At 44.6% G+C, this 22,878-nt stretch overlaps 1 protein-coding gene across 3 annotated transcripts in view; it reads right to left on the reverse strand.

Annotated features, from left to right (window-relative positions):
- NARS2 (asparaginyl-tRNA synthetase 2, mitochondrial) overlaps window positions 1-22,878 on the reverse strand; it is a 77,779-nt gene that overhangs the window by 14,957 nt on the left and 39,944 nt on the right. For all 3 annotated transcript variants that reach the window (XM_039530996.1, XM_039530993.1, XM_039530984.1), the window contains exons 7-10: window positions 13,593-13,725; window positions 3,521-3,619; window positions 3,332-3,369; window positions 979-1,045 (exon numbers count right to left, since the gene is read on the reverse strand). In XM_039530996.1, coding sequence (XP_039386930.1) covers window positions 979-1,045; window positions 3,332-3,369; window positions 3,521-3,619; window positions 13,593-13,725 — 337 coding nt within the window. The remainder of the gene's footprint in view (window positions 1-978; window positions 1,046-3,331; window positions 3,370-3,520; window positions 3,620-13,592; window positions 13,726-22,878) is intronic.

Here is a 22,878-nt window from a genome sequence, read left to right on the forward strand (position 1 = left end):
CCCAGACGCACCCCGGTGCATGCCACACCACCTCTGCAGCATCTCGCTTAGGAAAACCCAATGTCCCCTGGAAGAGACCATCAGGTGTACCCGCACCCATTGCAGCAGGAGCGTGAGCCATGCATGATTTGTTGGGGGGAACTGCTCGTCTGACTGACAGCTGTATCCGGAGAGAGGATTTACAACTCTGTATTAAACTCTGAACCTATTTTTGTAAGAATAATTTATCTGTTGATCTTGGGCTATCTGCTCTGAAGGTGGGCCCAGCCAGACTTATCCTCAAAGCAGTGGACTAAGGACTGTTAAGACTAATGACTATGTATGTGGGATTAGAAGTGGTCAAGTGAGGACTCTGCCTACTGTGGCATCTGTTAGAAACAGGGATGAAGGAGGAGTTTTAGGAACACTGTAATTTGTAAACTGCTTTCTCCTTGGCTACAATAGACTTTTAGAAGAACAAAGGACTCCCATTACCTATCTAGGCAATACAGTGCTTTGACTCAGTTTTACTTCATTATTCCTAGTTAAACCCTTGGTACGACCTAAATTCCTCTTGCCTATTAGATGGTTATGATGTGTTCCTGAAGTATACACAATGCACTAGTCACTGTCCATGCACACAGGCAGGAACAGCTCCTTCTGCAAAGGGCTTACAATCTACTGGTATTGTGCCACCTCTCTCCCTTAAGCCATTGCTTAGCTTCACTACGCACACTTCACTCTTGTAACAACTTGTTTCCTAAATTATTCCATGCTTCATCTTCCAAGCTACGGTGGTTACACTGGATTATGGCTGGTTTGCAACCGTGCAATGACACAAAAGGACTGTGTGAACTAACAACTCTATTGCAACATCAGAAAGAGAGAAGTGAGGCTTCCCTGGGATTTAGAAATGGAGAGCATTCTGCACACTCACCCCACAGAAGCAGGAAGCAGGAACCAGGCCTTGGCTCTCTCACAGCCAGGGTACCCACTCACCTTTGGTTGGAAAGTGAATGTCTGAGGAGCTCGCTTTAAAATTTCCACTGCTTCAGTATAGGGAATTCTGTAACAGAAAAAACTAAGCATTTGACACTGCAAATGAAAGTACCAAGAGGGTCCCTTCCTAAGCACTGCACGGGAAAACAAAAGGGACACTGCAGCCATGCCACCTTGGGTTGTGATCTCAGATTTCTCAAGCTACAAGGTCAACTCTGTTCTGTACCTTTGATGGAAACCTCTTTCCTAAAGGAACCTTAGAATATCACAGAAAGAGCTCCTGGTAACTTAATAGATTACAGGTTTCTCGCTGAGTTAGTCACTGAACCTAGGTGCTGCTTATTGCTTTACCACACATGATGCCTTAACAACGAGTACCTGCAGAGATCAAAAAATCACACGATACTCTTATCAAGAGGAGGGTGGGGATGGGGGGTGGGTTAGTCCCAGTGGCCCAGGCAAATTCCAGTTTGGAGGATTATGTTCTGCCTACCTTCATTTCATAAGATGCTGCTTTTATATTGTTACAACACACTGTTAAACAGACTTCATGTTCCACCCTAGAGGTGGCTGCATATCATCTAGGACTGAAGTGATTCCGTTGAAATCTAGTTTGTAAAAGTACATAGGAGCTCTTCAGAATGAAAGGAACTCCCATCAGCCTACCACCAACCATGTGCTCAACACAATACTCTACAAGAGGACAGATCATGCCATGAAGCGCTTGCATTAATAGAAGAGTTAGGATTGTCACACTGTAAAATGCCAGACTTATTTTCATTGACATGTCTGTGTCCACAGAAAGGCAATTCTGGCACCAGATTCGCCACCACTGTAAATCAATAGAGCAATTGGCAGAGCAAACTGGGATAACAGAGTGAAGAATCTGTCCCAGTGTCTTCTTTGCAACCTGCAAAAATGTGATTGGAAATCAAAATCAAACTAAGGGTACGCTGGATCGGTGGGTGGTGTTCGATGTATATTGGGAATTGATTTATCGCGTCTCGTCTGGACACAATAAATTGATCTGCAAATCGACGCCTGTACTCCACCTCGGCAGGAGGAGTAAGCGGAGCTGACAGGGGAGCCACAGCAGTTGACTCGACGCTGTGAGGACGGCCAGGTAAGTCGAACTAAGATACTTCGACTTTAGCTATGCGAATAACGTAGCTGAAGTTGCGTATCTTAGTTCGAACCCCCCCAGCTAGTATAGCCCAGGCCTAAGGAAGCTGCATGATGGATTTTCCACATACCAGGCTGTAACAACGTAAACAAGCCATCCCTGGGAAAACTAAGATAGCCTGGTATCAGAGGGGTAGCCGTGTTAGTCTGGTTCTGTAGAAGCAGGTGCCACAGGATTCTTTGCTGCTTCTAAGATAGCCTGGTAACAATAATCAAATCTCTGTGTATCACCAGCTAAATCCAGTTTTAGACCAACCTCCCTAAAGAGGACCCGCAAGGATTCAATAATACACTAAAGCTTTCTGAAATAAATAGTCAGTGAGGAATATGCTGTTCATGTGCTTGGGTTATGGGATTCCACAATAACTTGGCTGGAAACTCACCTACTTTTGCTACCTGAAGCTTTTGAAAGTGGCCCATAGCTCAAATGTGACTCATGGCTCGCTCTCTCTCTCACACACACACACACACACACTGCACTTCTCAGCAACATTTTGTGGTGCTTGTGCAGATGAAAATAACATTGAAAGTTATAAATCACAAATCCATTGTCATCAAGCATGGATGTGGCAGGCTAGCTTAAATGCAACACCTGGGAGAGTTGTGGGTGGGCATCCTGGTCTGGCTTGGCAGAATGAATGGACAGCCACCAGAAGTCAAGCGCTCAGATGAGAGTGGAGCAAAAAGGAGATGCTTGGAGGCCCAGAATGGGGACTGAAGTCCTCTCTTATCTAAAAGCAGTCAAGGGCTACAGAGCTAATACAGGACAGCAGGGATTTTGAGGAAAGAGGAGCATCTCACAGTCTAAAGGGGCATGGCTAAAGCCTGTGAATAATTATTTATTTTGCAGTAGCGCCCAGAGTGTGGGTAGGCATGGCACAGACATACACCGTCAGGAAGACAGTCCCTGTGCCAAAGCGTCTGGGAAGACAAAAACAAAGGGAAGGAGAAACAGATGCAACACACAAGCAAAGTGGTTAGGGAGACGGTAACCATTCCTGGGGCAAAGAGCACAGTTTAACTACAGGTAGGGAACTGCAATTAGTGCCTTTAAAAGACATTGTGCAGAATTAATAATCAGTGGCATGACAAGGGGATGGGGGAAAATAACTATCAAGGAGCTCAACCAACAGCAGCATGTCGTATGTCAGCAATCAAAAATAGTACTCACGTTATGAATTTGTTCTTCAGCATCTGTTCTAACCTGCCCTTGGTTAAAACAAAAGACAAAAAAAAATAAAAATGTAAACCTACTCTTAATGGGTAACACAAGAGAGCTCTGTTAAATTCAGGCCTATACAATGCCAAGAGTGTTTGCAAGATATAGGCGGGTTGCAGTTTTTTCTGTCATGTTTATTACCTTTTGGGCAGGAGATATGTATTTATGAAAAAGCTCAACATCTTGAGGACATTTAGAGAGCACGATGCTTGTCACCGTCTTGAAAAGATCCTCCATAACCTAACAGGGAAAACACAGAACAGCACAAAAATTGAGACCACCTACATATTCTAGGCTATACCGGTACATAAAACGAGTTACATGCAGGTCAAGAGTGTCTTTGTCCCCCTCTAGTGGCTGGACTACATAAGAGCTATCAGCTTGTTCCTGCTTCCAACTAAAGGGCTTAAATCTTTTAGCTCAAGAGGCCGAGGCATGGGCTTTGAGAGCCACTCCCTGCTGATGACCTGATATTCTTAAGTATTTGCAATGAAAAATACATATTTAAAACATTCAAACAGCAACCCAGGTCAGCAGCAAAGAAATGTTGTTACCTCCTGAATTTGTTGGTCTCGGGCTAGTTCATATGGGGTGTTTGCCCTTTAATGAACAGTTCTTTTTCTGCTTTATGATGATGATTTGTAATAAGGTAGCATTTAGAGGACCCATCCAACATCAGGACCCCACTGTGCAAGGCACTGTACAATCATATAGTAAGAGACAGTTTCTGCCCTGAAGAGCTTACAAGCCAAACAGACAGAGGGTAGGAGAAAAGAAACATTATTCCAATTTTACAGACAAGGAGGTGAGGCACAGACAGACTAAGAGACATATCCACAAAGGTATTTCAATAGGAGCTGGGTGCCTAAATACATTTCAGGAACTGGGCTGAAGAGATTTGCCCAGCATGACACAGGGCACTGGTCTACACTACGAGTTTAGGTTGAATTTAGCAGCGTTAGATCGATTTAACCCTCCACCCATCCACATGACGAAGCCATTTTTGTCGACTTAAAGGGCTTTTAAAATCGATTTCTGTACTCCTCCCCGACAAGGAGATTATCACAGAAATCAACCCTGCTGGGTCGAATTTGGGGTAGTGTGGGCGCAATTCGACAGTATTGGCCTCCGGGAGCTATCCCAGAGTGCTCCATTGTGACCACTCTGGACAGCACTCTCAACTCAGATGCACTGGCCAGGTAGCCAGGAAAAGCCCCATGAACTTTTGAATTTCATTTTCTGTTTGGCCAGCACGGCGAGCTGATCAGCACAGATGACCATGCAGAGCTCATCAGTACAGGTGACCATGGAGTCCCAGAATCGCAAAAGAGCTCCAGCATGGACTGAACGGGAGGTACTGCATCTGATCGCTGTATTGGGAGACGAATCCGTGCTATCTGAACTCCGTTCCAAAAGACGAAATGCCAGAATATTTGAAAAAATCTCCAAGGGCATGAGGGACAGAAGTTATAACAGGGACCTGCAGCAGTGCCGCGTGAAACTTAAGAAGTTCAGGGAAGCCTACCAAAGAACCAGAGAGGCAAACGGCCACTCTGAGTCAGAGCCCCAGACATGCCATTCTAGCGGGTGCCCCTACAATTACCCCACCCCTGTGCTTCCCTCCTCCTCCCGGGCTACCTTGGCAATTATCCCCCCATTTGTGTGACAAATTCATAAAGAATGCATGAATTTGAAACAACAATGACTTTACTGCCTCTGCAAGTGGAGATCAAAGGGGGGAGGGGAGGGCGGTTAGCTTTCAGGAAAGTAGAGTGAACCAAGGGGGCGGGTTTTCATCAAGGAGAAACAAACAGAACTTTCACACCGTAGCCTGGCCAGTCATGAAACTGGTTTTCAAAGCTTCTCTGAGGCATAGCGCTCCCTATTGTGCTCTTCTAACCACCCTGGTGTCTAGCTGCACGTAATCAGCGGCCAGGTGATTTGCCTCAACCTCCCACCCCACCGTAAACATCTCCCCCTTACTCTCACAGATATTGTGGAGCACACAGCAAGCAGTAATAACAATGGGAATATTGGTTTTGCTGAGGTCTAACCGAGTCAGTAAACTGCACCAGCGAGCTTTTAAACGTCCAAAGGTGCATTCTACCACCATTCTGCACTTGCTCAGCCTACAGGTGAACTGTTCCTTACTACTGTCCAGGCTTCATGAGCCATGGGAGCCAGGGGTAAGCTGGGGTAGGTGCAACCGCACGGTGCTGCCAACTGGAAAAGCAGCCTGAGGCAGAAGCCTCCAGCTGGCATGATACTCCAGGCAGGACTGAATCTCCATTGGATAAAACTTAAAGAAGAGAATGACTCAGAGTCATTCCCATTTTTGTCCAGGCACCCCCGACAGACCTCACCAAGGCCAGCCAGGAGCACCCATGTCTGCCCAGGCACCCCCAACCAACCTAACCGAGGTCGGCCAGGAGCACCCACGGGACAATGATGAGGCAAGGCAAGGCAAGGCAAGGCAAGGGGATGCTGCTGTGTAGCACTGCAGTACCACATCTGCCAGCAGCACCCAGGAGACATACGGTGAGAGTGAGCTGAGCAGACTCCATGCTTGCTGTGGTATGGCATCTGCACTGGTAACCCAGGAAAAAGGTGAGAAATGATTTTTTGCCCCATCAGGCATTGGGAGCTCAACCCAGAATTCCAATGGGTGGCGGAGACTATGGGAATTGTGGGATAGCCACCACAGTGCAACGCTCCGAAAGTCAACACTAGCCTCGGTATGTGGATGCACACCGTCGACTTAATGCACTTAGCAGGGACACACACAATGGACTGTATCAGATTGATTTCTAAAATATCAACATATTAAATTGACCTAATTTTGTAGTGTAGACATACCCAGGGAGTCTGTGGTAGAGTGGGGAACTGAACTCAGAGCTCCTGAGTTCCAGCCCAGTGCACCAACCACAAGCATATCCTTCCTTTGGGGTTTTGTTCTTCTGTGGTACATGTAGAGGAGAATGCGATACCGATGGAGTGTGAACATTTGCTATGCCTCCTGCTTTATCTTTCTAATTCACGGCAGCAACCAAACTCCGCAGGCCTGTGTCAGGGATGGAATGGTGCAGTCGGGCTGCAGCTCAGCTGAAGCTGGGACTAAAGCTTTGCACCTCCCAGTAAAAGGGAGGTTTTAACACATTCTGAGGCATTCTCTCAGATCACAAGTGGTGATTGTGCCCTCAGTAGCAGAGTCCAGATGTGGCCTGAATCTATTATTTACTCCAGATTACTAGTAGCCATTGGCTAGCCCAACAGTGACTAACTGAACATTTGAGGTGCAGCAATTCCCAGTCAGTAGAACCTGAGGAAGCATGGGCTTGTGGGATGTATACAGGCTTGCAGCAGAGCCGAGGTGTGTGTGGTATACACAGGTGTTTCAGGGAGGATGAACACACAGCTCCAAAAATCTCTTCTAGGGCCTCTCCACACTGGGGAAATTCCCTCCCAAAATCCTAACGGGATTTAAAACCAGTTCAGCTAAAGCAGGTTTAAACGTGGATTGGAATCACAGTATAGACCAGCTTTTAGGCACTCTGTCCAAGTTCTCCAGCTAGTCGCAACTGGAGAAGGTATTCTTCACCTCCTGTCACAAACTGAAGAAGTGTTGCTGTGGATTATGAAATAGTTGTTGCAAGAGGTGACTGTATTTGTCTCAGTGGGTAAATGGATTCCTACACACTACTCTCCGTTACATCTGTACAACTCCATGGAAGGTAATGGGGATGCCTGGATATAAACAACAGAATTTGTCCTCCAGTTTAGAAAGTGTTTGCAAATCCAAATGGCTGAAAGGCCCTACCACATGTAAATGAAGACCTTTACCATTACACCTACACTGGATACATAAAGCCAACATTCCTGCAGTTGAACTGATTGAGCAGCAAGTGACCCAGCAGTTAACTTTGTACCCTCTTTAAACTAGCTAGAAAAAGGCTTATGCAAATGAAATTAGGAAAATTCATTGATAATTACAACAGCCCAGTTTCAAACAGGCAGTGAGGAAGGGATTCTACATTAAGCTTCCTCTTTCTAGGAAATGAAAGCACCATCTGGTATATGAAACCAAAACTTTATTTTGTTTAAGTAGGACTATTTTTTGTTTTTGCTTTGTGCTAAAGTAAAAATTAGGTTCCCACAGCAACCAACATACACAGCTTTCTTCTTGCAGGAAAAAAAGTGGGTGGTCTGGAAAAAACAAGCTGAGAAATATTTCCAAGCTTGAGACTGAGGTTTTATTTTGGCAAAACCAAAACCATGTGGTTCACCCTTTTTCTCTCCCTGACTGCGGTTACTCTTATTTATATATGCACTGCCAAGGTACTTTATAAGGCAAAATCAAGATGAAAGATCTCTTCCCCAAAGGGGCATGTCTTCACTGCAAAGTGAAGGTGTGATTGTACCACAGGTAGGGCTACCTGTGCTAGCTTTAATCCAGTTAGCACAGGTAACAACAGGAGTCAAGAAGTGGTAGCATGAGCTAGCAACCCAAGCCACAAGCCCGTCGGTGACCCTGAGAGCATACGTACGTAGGTTGCTAGCCCGTAGTGAATCCCGTGCCACCATGTACACACAACTGTTGTTACCCTGCTACCTAGATTCAAGCCAGCATGCCTATCCGTGCTGCAATAAAACCTTCCTTTGCAGTGAAGATGTACCAACAAGGTTACAATTTTAACTGGACAAGATGGAGGGATGGGAAACAGGAGATCACAAAAGCAAGTGGAGGAGTATAGCCAATGCCTTGTTAATTTCATTTCTGTTAGTAGTTTGGTGATGGGATGGAGTGGAGGGGCCAGGTTTATAGGCCTCCTGGAAGAAGTGTGACCTGCAAAGGAAATTTTTTTGGTCTGTTCTCTTTAGGAGAGGGAGCCGCGAGGTGGTGGTGGTGGTGTAATTTTCCCATCCTCCACCCCCAATTTTTTTCCTGCTTTTTTCTTTTTAAACGTTAAAAGTCTCAGCAGGCCTTCCCTGATTTTGCTGGAGGACTTCTTGAAGGTCTCCAATTAGGATTCTGAGCTCAGACCTTAACTTTGTGGTACTCTGCTTGTGACTTTCGATATCCCCAATCTAAGAATACACCTGAAGTGAAAACAGTAGATATTTCAACAAAGCAGCACTGCATTTGCAACAAAATTGGAGGTTTGAGACAACAGGGCTGCTGTGCAATGGAGGAGAATGTGTGAGCATCTCTGCTGTCAGCATAAGGCACAGTCACTGATACACTCCCGCATGGGACTATTTGTCTACACATTCACCCTGAATCGTGTCCAATGACAATGATGTAGTCTTCGGTTGATTGCAGGTTGCTACATGTTCAAGCAATGTCATGATTCACCCGAGTTTTCATGCACTGATATTCCTCTCCTCTTCATACTTGCTCTCACAAAAGGGTGAGACTCATGTCAGATACTCGCTCACCACTGTTGTGTGCATAGCTGTTGTGTAAGGAGCTAAATTTCTAGAGAGCAAGGGCTGTGCTCATGGTGTGTCACAACAGAACAGTCAGCGGTGTCAACCGGCTGTCTACATTGGTCTGTTGCAAGTGAATGATGTAACTGAACACTGTCGTAGGCAAACATATCACCCTGGAAACCAACTCTGGGATCCTAGTTGAGCGCTCTCACGATTTCTGTACAGGAAATGTTTGCCTCAAGAAACAATTGCTCCAAAGGACCAACAGAAATAATTTGTCAGTGAAACAGCTGCAAAGAGAATATTTCTCATTGTGTTGACAATGACGTATTTCCTAATGACAAACACAAAACTTACATTAAAAGCACATTATTAAGGTTGCAAAGTCAAGCAATCAAGTTAGGAAGTGCCCAAATTAAAGTTGCCCATGCAACTTTAACTCAGCCCCCTTGTGCATATGCATAATGATCTTTAATTACATCATTATATACTATTTTTTTCCACAAGACCTCTGCCTCATTAAGTGCACAGGATGAACAGTGCTCACTTAATGAGGAGCTATTTAATAGTTTGTTTTCTCCTAGGCCGCAGCCTTATTTACTACATACTATTCAAACCCTGCCCTGAAGACAGAATTATTAATTTCCTCCAGGGCTTATCTATGATGCTCACCATTATGTTATCTGAGTACTTCACAAACATTAATTATCACTACACCCCTTGTGAGGAGAGGCGTATTACCACCCCCATTTTACAGATGGGGAACTGAGGCACATAGAGCTTAAGATCAAAAGTATCCACTAATTTTGGATGCCCAATTTGAGATACCCAGGTTATGATTTTTCAGTGTGCTTAGCATAACATATCACTTTATTTGTTCAAAGCACAGCTCCCACTGACTTCAGTTGCAGCTGTGAGTGCTCTGCACTTCTACACATCAGACCCCAGGTGTCTCAAGCTGGGCCCCCAGAAAACGAAGAACACAGAATTAGGGACCACCTGTGAAAAGTGTGGTTGAAGTGGTTTGTCTAGCATCTCACGGAAACTCTGTTGCAGAGGCAGGAATTGAATCTAATTCTTCAGGGCAGCACTCAGTTGCCTTAACTACAAGACTGTCCTTTCTCTTCCTGCAATGCCCTGTCTCATTCACTATGTACCTTCCGACTTCTGTAACAAATGAGGCAAACAACAGCCTCCCCTATTATATAGCACTGATTCACTCCCAAAGCACCAGCCATCACGTGCACTGAATGAGGCAGGGGTCCTGTGGGAAAATATTATGTGATCATGTAATTAAAGACTGTATCATAATGCATATGCACAAGTGGGTTAAATTAAGGTTGCACAGGCAACCTTAATTCTGGCATTTCCTAATTAACGAGTGTTTGACTTTGCAGCCCTAATAATGTTCTTTTAATGTCGTTTTTGTGTGTGCAACTGAGTTGGATTTTATGAAAACAAACTGAAATATTCCATCATGTGGTATCATATTAACACCCACATGCGTCATCAGCAGGGTTGGAACCTTTATATGCACTGCATAGACCTCTGCCACTTGAGTTAATGGAGTAACCGACAGCAGTAGTAGGTTGTAATCTCCTATGTGGACCAGCACTAGCGGAGGATGGGGTGCTTTACCAGTGATGTTTTGCACCAGCAGGGGAACTGAGGACTCATGGACCTTGCGCTCCATGCCAGGTGCTGGTGGGCAGTGTGCTCTCACAGGCACAGACTCTTTTGCTAAGAGTCTTATGTAATCATATGACTCCCGCAGCTGGGGCTTTAAGAAAAGACACTGTGTACCACAAGACAGGGGATAAAAATCACAAGAGTTGGTAACATTGTGGGACGGCTCTGGGGACTGTGTAATGCAACACAGTACCTTTCATTTTAGGATGACAGTAAAAAACCAATCACATTCTGAGTGATACTGAACGAAAAGTGGTATGAGCTATCGGTGGTCTATGCGAAATAAGTTTTGCCATTTCAGTCTGTTTCCTAGTGGGCAGGCATCTACAGCCCCAAAGCCACCACTCCTGTGCCGGAAATAACTAGCCCTTGTTGCTTGTATTAAAGAGGTCAAGGACAGAATGGGCAAAGATCCTAAACCTCACACACACACACACACCCCCGGGTAAGAGGTCAGCCTCAATGGCAGCAGGGCAGTGCCAGGACTTAGGCCAAAATTTTCACATGCGGGAGCCTGAAGTAAGGCTTGTGTATTCATGTTTACGCCCCTAAACAAATGGCTTGATTTTCAATAGAACTGAGCATCCAAAACTCCCCACTGGTGTTGATGGGAGGTTCAGGTAGTCCACACTTAAGAAAAATCAGACTGTTTGTATTTTGGTACCAAGACATGGATTTAGAAACCTAACCTGAAACACCCACACATGCAAATTTGGCCATCAGTCGCCAGGGCTTTCAACTGGGCATCTTTTGTAAAGCACTAAACTCAGTGACAATAAACTTTCAACAGAAAAGCTGCATGGTGTACTGAGCCGTGCAAAGGTGTTGAATTTAGATCAGTTTCTCTAAAGACTTATGGAGAAACAGAAACTTAACTGAGGCCTTAGTGCAGCTGTCAGGTATTTTTTAATGGCTTGCCCAGTGATTTCAAGAAACAGGAACACTACTTCTTTAAATAAGACCATTACAAGAATAAGTATTTTGAAATCCAGAATGTGACTTGTAAAATAAACCACTGTGATAGGAAGAATTATTTCTCTCACAGTTGATGGTGGTGGTCAGAGATTGAGGGGGAGGGGGAGAACCCAGAGAAATTAGGATTTTGCAAGACATTTAACAACAACAACAAAAATTCTCAAAGTCAAAGGGGCAAAGTTCTTTCCTTCCCCCTAAATAGAGCAAAACCCATAAACCTTTCATAACTTTGAATTAGTTTTGAATTGTAGAACCTGAGAAATTCTGAAAGATTCTACAAAAAGAACAGGAGTACTTGTGGCACCTTAGAGACTAGCAAATTTTTTTGAGCATAAGCTTTCATGGGCTACAGCCCACTTCATCGGACGCATGCAGTGGAAAATACAGTAGGAAGATACACACACACACACAACATGAAACAATGGGTGTTACCGTACACACTCTAACGACAGTGAGAGTTAAGGTGAGCTACTACCAGCAGGAGAGAAAAAAACTTTTTGTAGTGGTAATCAAAATGGTCCACTTGCAGCAGTTCACAAGAAGGTGTGAGGAACACTGTGGGGCGGGGCGGGGAATAAACATCGGGAAATACTTTTACTTTGTGTAATGACCCATCCTCTTTATTCAAGCCTAATTTAACGGTGTCCATTTTGCAAATTAATTCCAATTCAGCAGTTCCAATTCAGGATCTACAAGCTATCCTGAAGGACGATCCATCACTCTCACAGATTTTGGGAGACAGGCCAGTCCTTGCTTACAGACAGCCCCTCAACTTGAAGCACATACTCACCAGCAACCAGACCACACAACAAAAACACTAACCCAGGAACCTATCCTTGCAACAAAGCCCATTGCCAACTCTGTCCACATATCTATTCAGGGGATACCATCATAGGACTTAATCACATCAGCCACACTATCAGAGGCTCGTTCACCTGCACATCTACCAATGTGATATATGCCATCACGTGCCAGCAATGTCCCTCCGCCATGTACATTGGCCAAACCGGACAGTCTCTATGTAAAAGAATAAATGGATACAAATCAGACGCCAAGAAGAGTAATATTCAAAAACCAGTCAGAGAACATTTCAATCTCCCTGGTCACTCGATTACAGACCTAAAAGTCACAATATTACAACAAAAAACTTCAAAAACAGACTCCAACGAGAGACTGCTGAATTGGAATTAATTTGCAAAATGGACACCATTAAATTAGGCTTGAATAAAGACTGGGAGTGGATGGGTCATTACACAAAGTAAAAGTATTTCCCGATGTTTATTCCCCCCCACAGTGTTCCTCAACTGCTGCAAATGGACCATTTTGATTACCACTACAAAAAATTTCTCTCTCCTCTGCTGGTAATAGCTCACCTTAACTGATCATTCTTGTTAGAGTTTGTATGGTAACACCCATTGTTTCATGTTCTCTGTGTGTATATAATCTTCCTACTGTATTTTCCACTGCATGCGTCCGATGAAGCTTATGCTCAAATAAATGTGTTAGTCTCTAAGGTGCCACAAGTCTCTCCTGTACTTTTTGTGGACACAGACTAACACGGCTGCTACTCTGAAACCTGAAAGATTCTAATTCTCTATTTCCTCTGGACTGACTCTTTCCCACAAGACCCAGGAGGTGGGGTCCTCAGAACAACTAGGACAGCAATGTGTAAACTGTGCTTTCTGAGAGCCAGAGGGTGGCATCTGTTTGTGCAAAATGGCTCTCATCTCAGCTTTAGTACACTGGTAAGACCAGCAGTGATTACACGTTTCAGCCTTCTGCTAAAATCAAGGTGGAATATTACATGCTGGGAATAGTAATCTTTGCAGGTTGTTCCTTTGTATTAAAAATGAGCGCAATCCTGAAGCATGTCGTAGAAATCTCTGTTTAGCCAATGGCTCACACAGAGCACACTGGATCAGCCCTTTTCTCAAATCCTTCCTCGTTTCCCTTCAATGGCCATTCCTCTGCCCAAAGAGAGCTTAAATGCTTAGCTGCCTTCAACACAACTCCTGATTTATCTAGAAAGATTACAGTAGGTGATAGGAGGTTCACTGAACACAGTGAATGGAGGAGAAAGCTCCAATACCTTTAAAATCACACACAAACTGGTACCGACCTGAATGATGTCCTGGAGGCTTTCAGTAAAAGACATCTCTGCTTCTACCATGTAGAACTCTGCCAGGTGCCGGCGACTTTGAGAGTTCTCGGCTCGAAAGGTTGGGCCGAAGGTGAAAACCTGTGTAAATGCACTGCAATGCAAAAAGAAACAAGATGCAGTTTAGACACAAGGTAAGAGAGCAGATTTTGGACTGGGATTAGAGATGGGTACTCTCTATCCAAGTTACACCTACAATCCCATTTTCCTCCCACAATCCCGGAGTAGCTGGGACCTTTCTGTTAAACTGATCAGCAGTGAAACAGTTATCAGCACTGTCATTTAAAATTGCCATCATTATGCTTCAGAGTTAACACACTGAAATAAGTGAGGCAATTCCCACCTCTTTGCTACTGAGTCAGCCTCATTTAGATAACATATAACATTTGGATGGGTTTTGCCATCCACATTAGTGATAGACACGTTGTTCTTAGTAAATGAGAGCTAACACTGCAGAAACAGATCAGGGTCTCAGAGACATGCTGGCACATCACAATGCTCAGGACAGACAAAGCTCCAGCTGTCAGACACTATTGTTCCACCACATTATTCACACCTGCTCTTCAGCAGGTTTAACTGACATGGTAGTGGTAAAAATGCCTCAAGCTACTGCAGTCTGGTATACCCGGGGGCTCCCATCACTGATGCAGCTGAACAGGTGCTAGTGGCGACAGGAAATATTTTGTAGTATAGTTGTAACCTTCTCTTACACATTGTGGCTCTCTACCCCCCTCTAATGGCTGGTCCACAAAGCTTTATAGATCTGCAACAGCCTTTGAGATAAATAGACCTGGATCTTTCATTTCAGGCAGTAGAGATGACTCCTTTTAGATCCATAGGTCCCACGTTCAATCCCCACTTCCAGTGACCCATCTGGGGCATCATGTGACTTAGATGTGCTCAAAGCTTGTCTCCTAATTGTTTGATATTTGCCCAACAGCATTCCATGGAATCTATTTAATCTATCCTCTCTTATGCCACACTCATTAGCATGGAAACCGAGGGCCTTCCAGATCACCATCTTCCTCCACAAAAATCTTCCTACCGAAATTCAACCCCTTTCAGTTTAACTTATTTTTATTTTGGCAAGGTTACATTCAAAGCAGCAAGTTTTCCATTGTGACCTGAAGACTGCCAGATTCATGGAAATTATAAATCAGGAAAGAGAGTCCTGTGGCACCTTATAGACTAACAGACGTTTTGGAGCATGAGCTTTCGTGGGTGAATACCCACTTCGTCGGATGCATGTATCCGACGAAGTGGGTATTCACCCACGAAAGCTCATGCTCCAAAACGTCTGTTGGTCTATAAGGTGCCACAGGACTCTGTGCTGCTTTTACAGATCCAAACTAACACGGCTCCCCCTCTGATAATTCAGGAGAGAGCTTCACAGCAATAGGCCAGCGGCTTAAACAGCCTTGTCACCCCTACCCCCACACTTCAGTAGAAAATAGCTGTGATCGCGGACAGTGGCCTGGGTCTAGATTAGCTGTGCCATTCAGTTTATTCTTTATCTGCCACTATCTTTAACGGTAGGCAGCATATGGGAAAACTTGAACTCTCCTAGTAGAGATTAAGAGTTGCTTGATATTCACGCCAAGCTGTGAAGTGCAGGAGTTGTGCATGTAATCCGAGACGAACTCAGTAAGGGTATATACACTGACAGAGGATGTGCAGCTGATAAAAATCTGATCACAAAAGTTTCTGTTCATGTTAATTCTGATAAACAGAAGGTTAAAAAAAAACAAAAAACAAAAAAAACTGAAACCATAAAAAATTAAAAGGGCTCAAAAGCGTGTCCAAATAAAGGAACATGCATGTTATTGATCAGTCAGCTCTTCCTTCCGATCTCCATATTGCAAAAGTTTATATGTTACTATTTGGAGGAAAGAGCCCTTCTACTGTCCAGTGATTACCAGGAATGAGACAAATGATAATGCTGTTGGAAAGATCATTTTTCTAGCTCATCACTTATAAAACAAGAGACAACAGACGTATACAGACAGCTGGAGGAGCACAAGGAAACAGGACAATATTGGTCAGCATGATAGACAGTACACCAGTGGCCTAACATATCACAGCAAAGGAGAATTTTAAGGAGGCATTTGAAGGAGAATAGGGAAGTAGCTTTGAGCATGTTTATGGGGAGCTCCTCCCAAGCATGAGACACTGATCCACGACTGGGGTTCTTAAACACTACCATACAGTCAATAACATTCCCAGTTCTCTTAAGACCAGTAGAGTATGTTTACACTGGCATGGCCATCGCTGGCCCAGGTCAGCCTATTCTGGATCGTGGGGCTCAGGCTGCAGAGATATCAAATTGGAGCATAGACTCAGACTTTAAAGTCAGAAGGGGCCATAGTGATCCTCTAGTCTGACCTCCTGCAAATTGCAGGCTACAGAACCTCACCCACCCACTCCTAACCTCTGGCTGAGTTAATTAAATCCTCAAATCATGATTTAAAGACTCATAGACTTTAAGGTCAGAAGGGACCATTATGATCATCTAGTCTGACCTCCTGCACAGTTACAGAGAATCCACCATTTACACTAGTTTAAACCTGCAAGTGACCCATGCCCCATGCGGCACAGGAAGGCGAACCCTCCTGCCTCGCAGCATCTCTGCCAATCTGACATGGAGGAAAATTCCTTCCAGGCTGTAAATATGGTGATCAGTTAGATCTTGAACACATGGGCAAGACCCACCAGCCAGACACCCTGCGAAAGAGCCCTCCCCATATAGTACCCCTCACCGGCCACTGGAAATATTTGCGGCTAGCAGTTGCAGATTGGATACATGCCACTGTAGTCAGTCTTCTCATACAATCCCCCCTCCATAAACTTATCAAGCTCAGTCTTGAAGCCAATTAGGTTTTTGCCACCACAGATCCCCTTGGAAGGCTGGTCCAGAAATTTGTTCCTCTGATGGTTAGAAACCTTCACCTAATTTCAAGGCTAAATTTATTGATGGCCAGTTTATATCGGTTTATTCTTGTGTCCACACTGGTGCTTAACTTAAATAACTCCTCTTCCTCCCTGGTATTTATTCCTCTGGTGCATTTATAGAGAGCAATCATATCTCCCCTCAGCCTTCTTTTGGTTAGGCTAAACAAACCAAGCTCTTTGAGTCTCCTCTCATTAGGTAGTTTTCCATTCCTTGGATCACCCTACTAGCCCTTCTCTGTACCTGTTCCAGTTCGAATTCATCTTTCTTAAACATGGGAGACCAGAACTGCACACAATATTCCAGATGAGGTCTTACTAGTGCTTTGTATATTGGTATTAAGACTTCTCTGTCTCTACTGGAAATACTTTGCCTGATGCATCCTAGGAGTGCATTAGTCTTTTTCACATCCGCATCATATTGGCAGCTCATAGTCATCCTGTGATCAACCAATACACCCAGGACTTTCTCCTCCTCTGTCACTTCCTACTGATAAATCCTCAGCTTATAGCAAACGTTCTTCTTGTTAGTCGCTAAGCGCATGACTTTGCACTGTTAAATTTCACCTCATTTCTATTACTCAGTTTTCAAGGTCGTCCAGATCTTCTTGTATGGTATTCCGGCTCTCCTCAATATTGGCAATACCTCCCAACTTTGTGTTATCCATAAATTTTATTAGCACACTCCCACTTTTTGTGCCAAGCTCATTATAAAAATGTTAAGAAAGATTGGTCCCAAGACCGATCCCTGAGGAACTCCACTAGTACCCTCCCTCCAGCCTGACAGTTCACCTTTCAGCATGACCCATGCTTGTCTTCCCCCGCTTCCCTTCCCCCACCCCCCCAGTTCCTTATACCTCCTTGTCAAGTGCTGGAAAAGGGCCGTTTTCATTACCACTACAAACAGTTATTTTTCTCTCCTGCTGACAACAGCTCACCTTAACTGATCACTCTCCTTATAACGTATGAGAGAGAGAGAGAGAGTGTGTGTGTCTTCCTTCTGTATTTTCCACTACATGCATCTGATGAAGTGAGCTGTAGCCCACAAAAGCTTATGCTACAATAAATTTGTTAGTCTCTAAGGTGCCACAAGTACTCCTATTCTTTTTAAAGATGTACTTGTGTCACTGAACTACGCAAATATACCTCTGAGCCATTTTACATAGTCAGTTTAATAACCATCACACAGCACGTTAGGGACAAGGCTGGGAATTAGGACCCAGGAGTCCTGACTCAGGGCTAGCTTCTAGACCACACATACACACATTTATTACTGCTTATTTGTTTTGCTACAGTGCTCCCAAAGTTGCAGGTGCATTGCCAACACGAAGAGAATCACTGCAACGGGTCTTCAGGGCAGATTTGAGCCAGAAGGCAACCTGTGCTGAGTGGGAATAAATCCTTTTCTGAAACAAGAGTAAGTGGACACAGAATGTGACTTACAAAGATAGTGTTCTCTTTGCTGACCCTCCGCCCCCCTGGTTTGTTCCCAGATGAAAGGCCCTTTCTTAAAAGTCAGTCAAAAACCTAAAAAGTGTTTCAATCCAAGGATGGAAGCAAGGCATGACGTCAATAGAGAGTAGGAGCAGCAGATAAGTATGAGAACGCTCCGGAGGCTGAGCTCCCTCAGCATGCTGTCCTCTCTGGAGGAAGGGGAAGCCGAAGAGGAGTGCAAAAAAATGCTCATTCTTACACAGTTCCATTGTATTTCACCTGACCTTGCTCATTTTGTGAGGCTTTTATCACCGGGGGCCAACCTGCTCCCCAGGCATTTTCCATAAATGGAGGATTTTGTCCCAATGTCCAAGGCCAAGACTCCCTCTCCCTCAACTGCTGGACACCAGCTGGCTGCCACTCTAAACTCAGGGGAGGCGGCTCTTAAGCAACGCTGCGGATCATGACAGGCTGTGGGACCTTTCAGGATACAAAGCACTATACGCTGTTGCTTGTTCAAGCAGGCAGAGCCAATGCACACAGGGCCAGGCTGCCAGAGAAGCTGAACACTCACCAATCCTAAGAAAGTCAGTGGGAGGAAAGGAGATAGAACTGGGCTGCTGGCTGGAGCCGGCGCACATTCTTTATCTGAAACTCCTTTCAAGATGAAAAATTGCTTTTTTTTTTTTTAAAACAAACATTTTTTATTAATATTTGTTTTAAAAAACTTGAGAAAAAGCAAAACATTTGATTTTGCCCCAACTTCTTCCCCCTCCCCACACTGCCTTCATTTGAAAAATAGACATGGGGGGGGGGCGGGGGAAGAGATACGAGGACGGATGACAAAAAGTCCATTTTTTTTAGTTTAAAAAAAAACAATGTATTTTTTCAGGCTTGGGGGATTTTTGTTGAAAAAAAATCAGAAAAATTCATTTGAAATAATTTCCATAAAATATAGTATTTTTGATCAGCTCTACCAATAACTACAGATGTGGAAAGATACATCTCAACCATTCGCTCGTGCAATGCAAGGGTGGCTTGAGGCTTTAGCAGATGGCTGCTGTTTCAATACTTGATGTGACAAGGTGGAGTTATACTTCCTTCTGTACACAGCCAAAAACAAGCTGCTGTCTGAGATGGTTAGACAAGCAGGGACTCAGAAGTGCCCAACTTCTGCCACCAGCCAGTCAGATCAGGCAGCAGCCACCAGCACTGTGACTGGCAAGGGGCAAATGGAGCCCTGCGCCCACTGCAGGATGAAGAGCGGGCCCGGAACAATAGCACAACCATACCTAGAGGTCTGGCTCTCTCCAGTTTCAATTTCATCAGCTCTGCTCTTGGTGCAAGGAATTGGGGATAAAGATATTGAAGCGGGTACCAAACAAAATTAGTATAGGGTCACTCAGGTCAGCTTGACACAGATCCAGGCATATTCATATAATCTAATCAATAAATAAATACTAATCATATACTTTGCATTTCTACAGACACCTGCCATTCCAGGCCCTCTAAGCACTTGACATACATTAATGAATTAAGCCTAACAACACACCTGTGCATTGTCCTTATTTTACAGATGAGGAAACCACAGCGCACAGAGGTAAAGTGAATTGCTTCAAGCCATAAGGCCAGCTTATGGTTGGACCACAAATAGAACTGAGATCTGGTAAGCACTACTCCTCTGCATTTACTACATGACGTGTTATTTTCAGTGGAGTTTTGTTTTTCCCTGGTTTTGATTTTCATCAAATCACTTTATTAAAAAAAATTAAAAAATAAATAAATCAATAAAGCCTCCACATTAGCAATGGCAGCTCAAATCTTTCTGATGAAAGACAGCACACCAGTTTTTAGGCATTAGTTCAAATAACCGTTCCCATGTCTTAGCTAACTGGGACATTTCACAGAGGAATGACACAAAATGTTCCCCAAATTTAGATAAAATACGTAGCAAAGATCTCATTCAAAACCTGATCATGAGAGGGGCAAAGAACATGACTTTAATGAAAGCTGTTGTGTCGCATCTCTACCCTCTGTGCTGGAAGGAGTGCACACCCTCCTCAAACTGCTGTGGAGTGGCTTTAAAGAGTTTTTTAAAGCGTCAAATTTTCAAACTATGTGTAGTCCCTGTACTCTACTGATTGCATGCACACAAACAGTGCTCAAAAATTACACACACAGCTGCACCGATATACGAATGGAGACACAGTTGAGGCCCCTTTAAAAGTTTGGATCCAAGTATTTAAATCCAGCAGGCTTCAAAACCTACAACATGGAAAACAAATGAATGACAATACTAAAAACCTGGAAAAAAAAGTGGTTATGGCAACATTCGCCAGGTAGTGTTGCTATCACTTCCACTTTCTTTTTCTTAGGGTGCAAGCACTGTTCATCTTTAAAGAAATGCTTCTTGTTTGTTCTGTGATGCAATTGGTTTTGTTTTAGGGGAGGTGTGGAAAGCAGCAAGAGAGTGTGCTTTTTTGACTTAAGTTTACTACACCTGTACCCCGATATAACGCGACCCGATATAAGACGAATTGGGATATAACACGGCAAAGCAGCGCTCGGGGGGAGGGGGACAGGGCTGCGCACTGCGATGGATCAAAGCAAGTTCGCTATAACACGGTTTCACCTATAACGTGGTAAGATTTTTTGGCTCCCGAGGACAGCATTATATCGGGGTAGAGGTGTACAGTCAGTTCCTGAGATACAGCTGGCTCCCTACGAACCAGGCATTGGTGTTTGGGCTGAGTTTTGAAAGATGGGACCACTTCTGTTCCAGGACTGGTATATATACACATGCATGTGAAGCTGCCCTGCAAGGCTCTGAGCTGTGGATGAAGTTCTCTGGCTTGTGTCACACAGAAGGCCAGACTTTGCGGTGCCTTCTGGTCTTAAAATCTATTAATCTGCTACTGCTTAGCAGACGGGTGACAACAAGGAATCAGAGAAAGTGGGTGTTGGGAAAAGGCCTGGGTAGAATTGTGGAAGTCAACGAATGGCTACGCAGGTGGTGTCGGAGAGAAGGCTTTGGATTCTTCAACCATGGGATGGTGTTCCAAGAAGGAGGAATGCTAGGCAGAGACAGGCTCCACCTAACGAAGAGAGGGAAGAGCAATGTGGCCTGCATTGTGCAGGAGGTCAGACTAGATGACCATAATGGTCCCTTCTGACCTTAAGTCTACGAATCTTCACAAGCAGGCTGGCTAACCTAGTGAGGAGGGCTTTAAACTAGGCTCACCGGGGGAAAGAGACCAAAGCCCTGAGGTAAGTGGGGAAATGGGACACTGGGAGAAAGCATGAGCAGGAGAGTGCAAGAGGGGAGGACTCCTGTCTCAGACTGAGAAAGCGGGACGATCAGTGAGTTATCTTAAATGCCTATACACAAATGCAAGAAGCCTGGGAAACAAGCAGAGAGAACTGGAAGTCCGGCACAGTCAAGGAACTATGATGTGATTGGAATAACAGAGACTTGGTGGGATAACTCACATGACTGGAGTACTGTCATGGATGGATATAAACTGTTCAGGAAGGACAGGCAGGGCAGAAAAGGTGGGGGAGTTGCATTGTACATAAGAGAGAAGTATGACTGCTCAGAGCTCCAGTATGAAACTGCAGAAAAACCTGAGAGTCTCTGGATTAGGTTTAGAAGTGTGAGCAACAAGGGGTGATGTCGTGGTGGGAGTCTGCTATAGATTGCAGGCCCTGGTTCTCATGGGACACTTTAATCACCCTGGTATCTGCTGGGAGAGCAATACAGCGGGGCACAGACAATCCAGGAAGTTTTTGGAAAGTGTAGGGGACAATTTCCTGGTGCAAGTGCTGGAGGAACCAACTAGAGGCAGAGCTCTTCTAGACCTGCTACTCACAAACCGGGAAGAATTAGTAGGGGAAGCAAAAGTGGATGGGAACCTGGGAGGCAGTGACCATGAGATGGTCGAGTTCAGGATCCTGACACAAGGAAGAAAGGAGAGGAGCATAATACGGACCCTGGATTTCAGAAAAGCAGACTTCGACTCCCTCAGAGAGTTGATGGGCAGGATCCCCTGGGAGAATAACATGAGCGGGAAAGGAGTCCAGGAGAGCTGGTTGTATTTTAAAAAATCCTTATTGAGGTTGCAGGAAAAAAACATCCCGATGTGTAGGAAGAATAGTAAATATGGCAGGCAACCAGCTTGGCTTAACAGTGAAATCCTTGCTGATCTTAAACACAAAAAAGAAGCTTACAAGAAGTGGAAGATTGGATGAATGACCAGGGAGGAGTATAAAAATATTGCTCACGCATGCAGGAGTGAAATCAGGAAGGCCAAATCACACTTGGAGTTGCAGCTGGCAAGAGATGTTAAGAGTAACAAGAAGGGTTTCTTCAGGTATGTTAGCAACAAGAAGAAAGTCAAGGAAAGTGTGGGCCCCTTACTGAATGAGGGAAGCAACCTAGTGACAGAGGATGTGGAAAAAGCTAATGTACTCAATGATTTTTTTTGCCTCTGTCTTCACAAACAAGGTCAGCTCCCAGACTGCTGCACTGGGCAGCACAGTATGGGGAGGAGGTGATCAGCCCTCTGTGGAGAAAGAAGTGGTTCAGGACTATTTAGAAAAACTGGCCGAGCACAAGTCCATGGGGCCGGATGCGCTGCATCCAAGGGTGCTAAAGGAGTTGGTGCATGTGATTGCAGAGCCATTGGCCATTATCTTTGAAAACTCATGCTGACCAGAGGAGGTCCCGGATGACTGGAAAAAGGCTACTGTAGTGCCCATCTTTAAAAAAGAGGAGGAGGAGGATCTGGGGAACTACAGGCCAGTCAGCCTCACCTCAGTTCCTGGAAAAATCATGGAGCAGATCCTCAAGGAATCAATTCTGAAGCAC

Source organism: Mauremys reevesii, linkage group 1, assembly GCF_016161935.1.
Source record: "Mauremys reevesii isolate NIE-2019 linkage group 1, ASM1616193v1, whole genome shotgun sequence".
NCBI lineage: Eukaryota > Metazoa > Chordata > Testudines > Geoemydidae > Mauremys > Mauremys reevesii.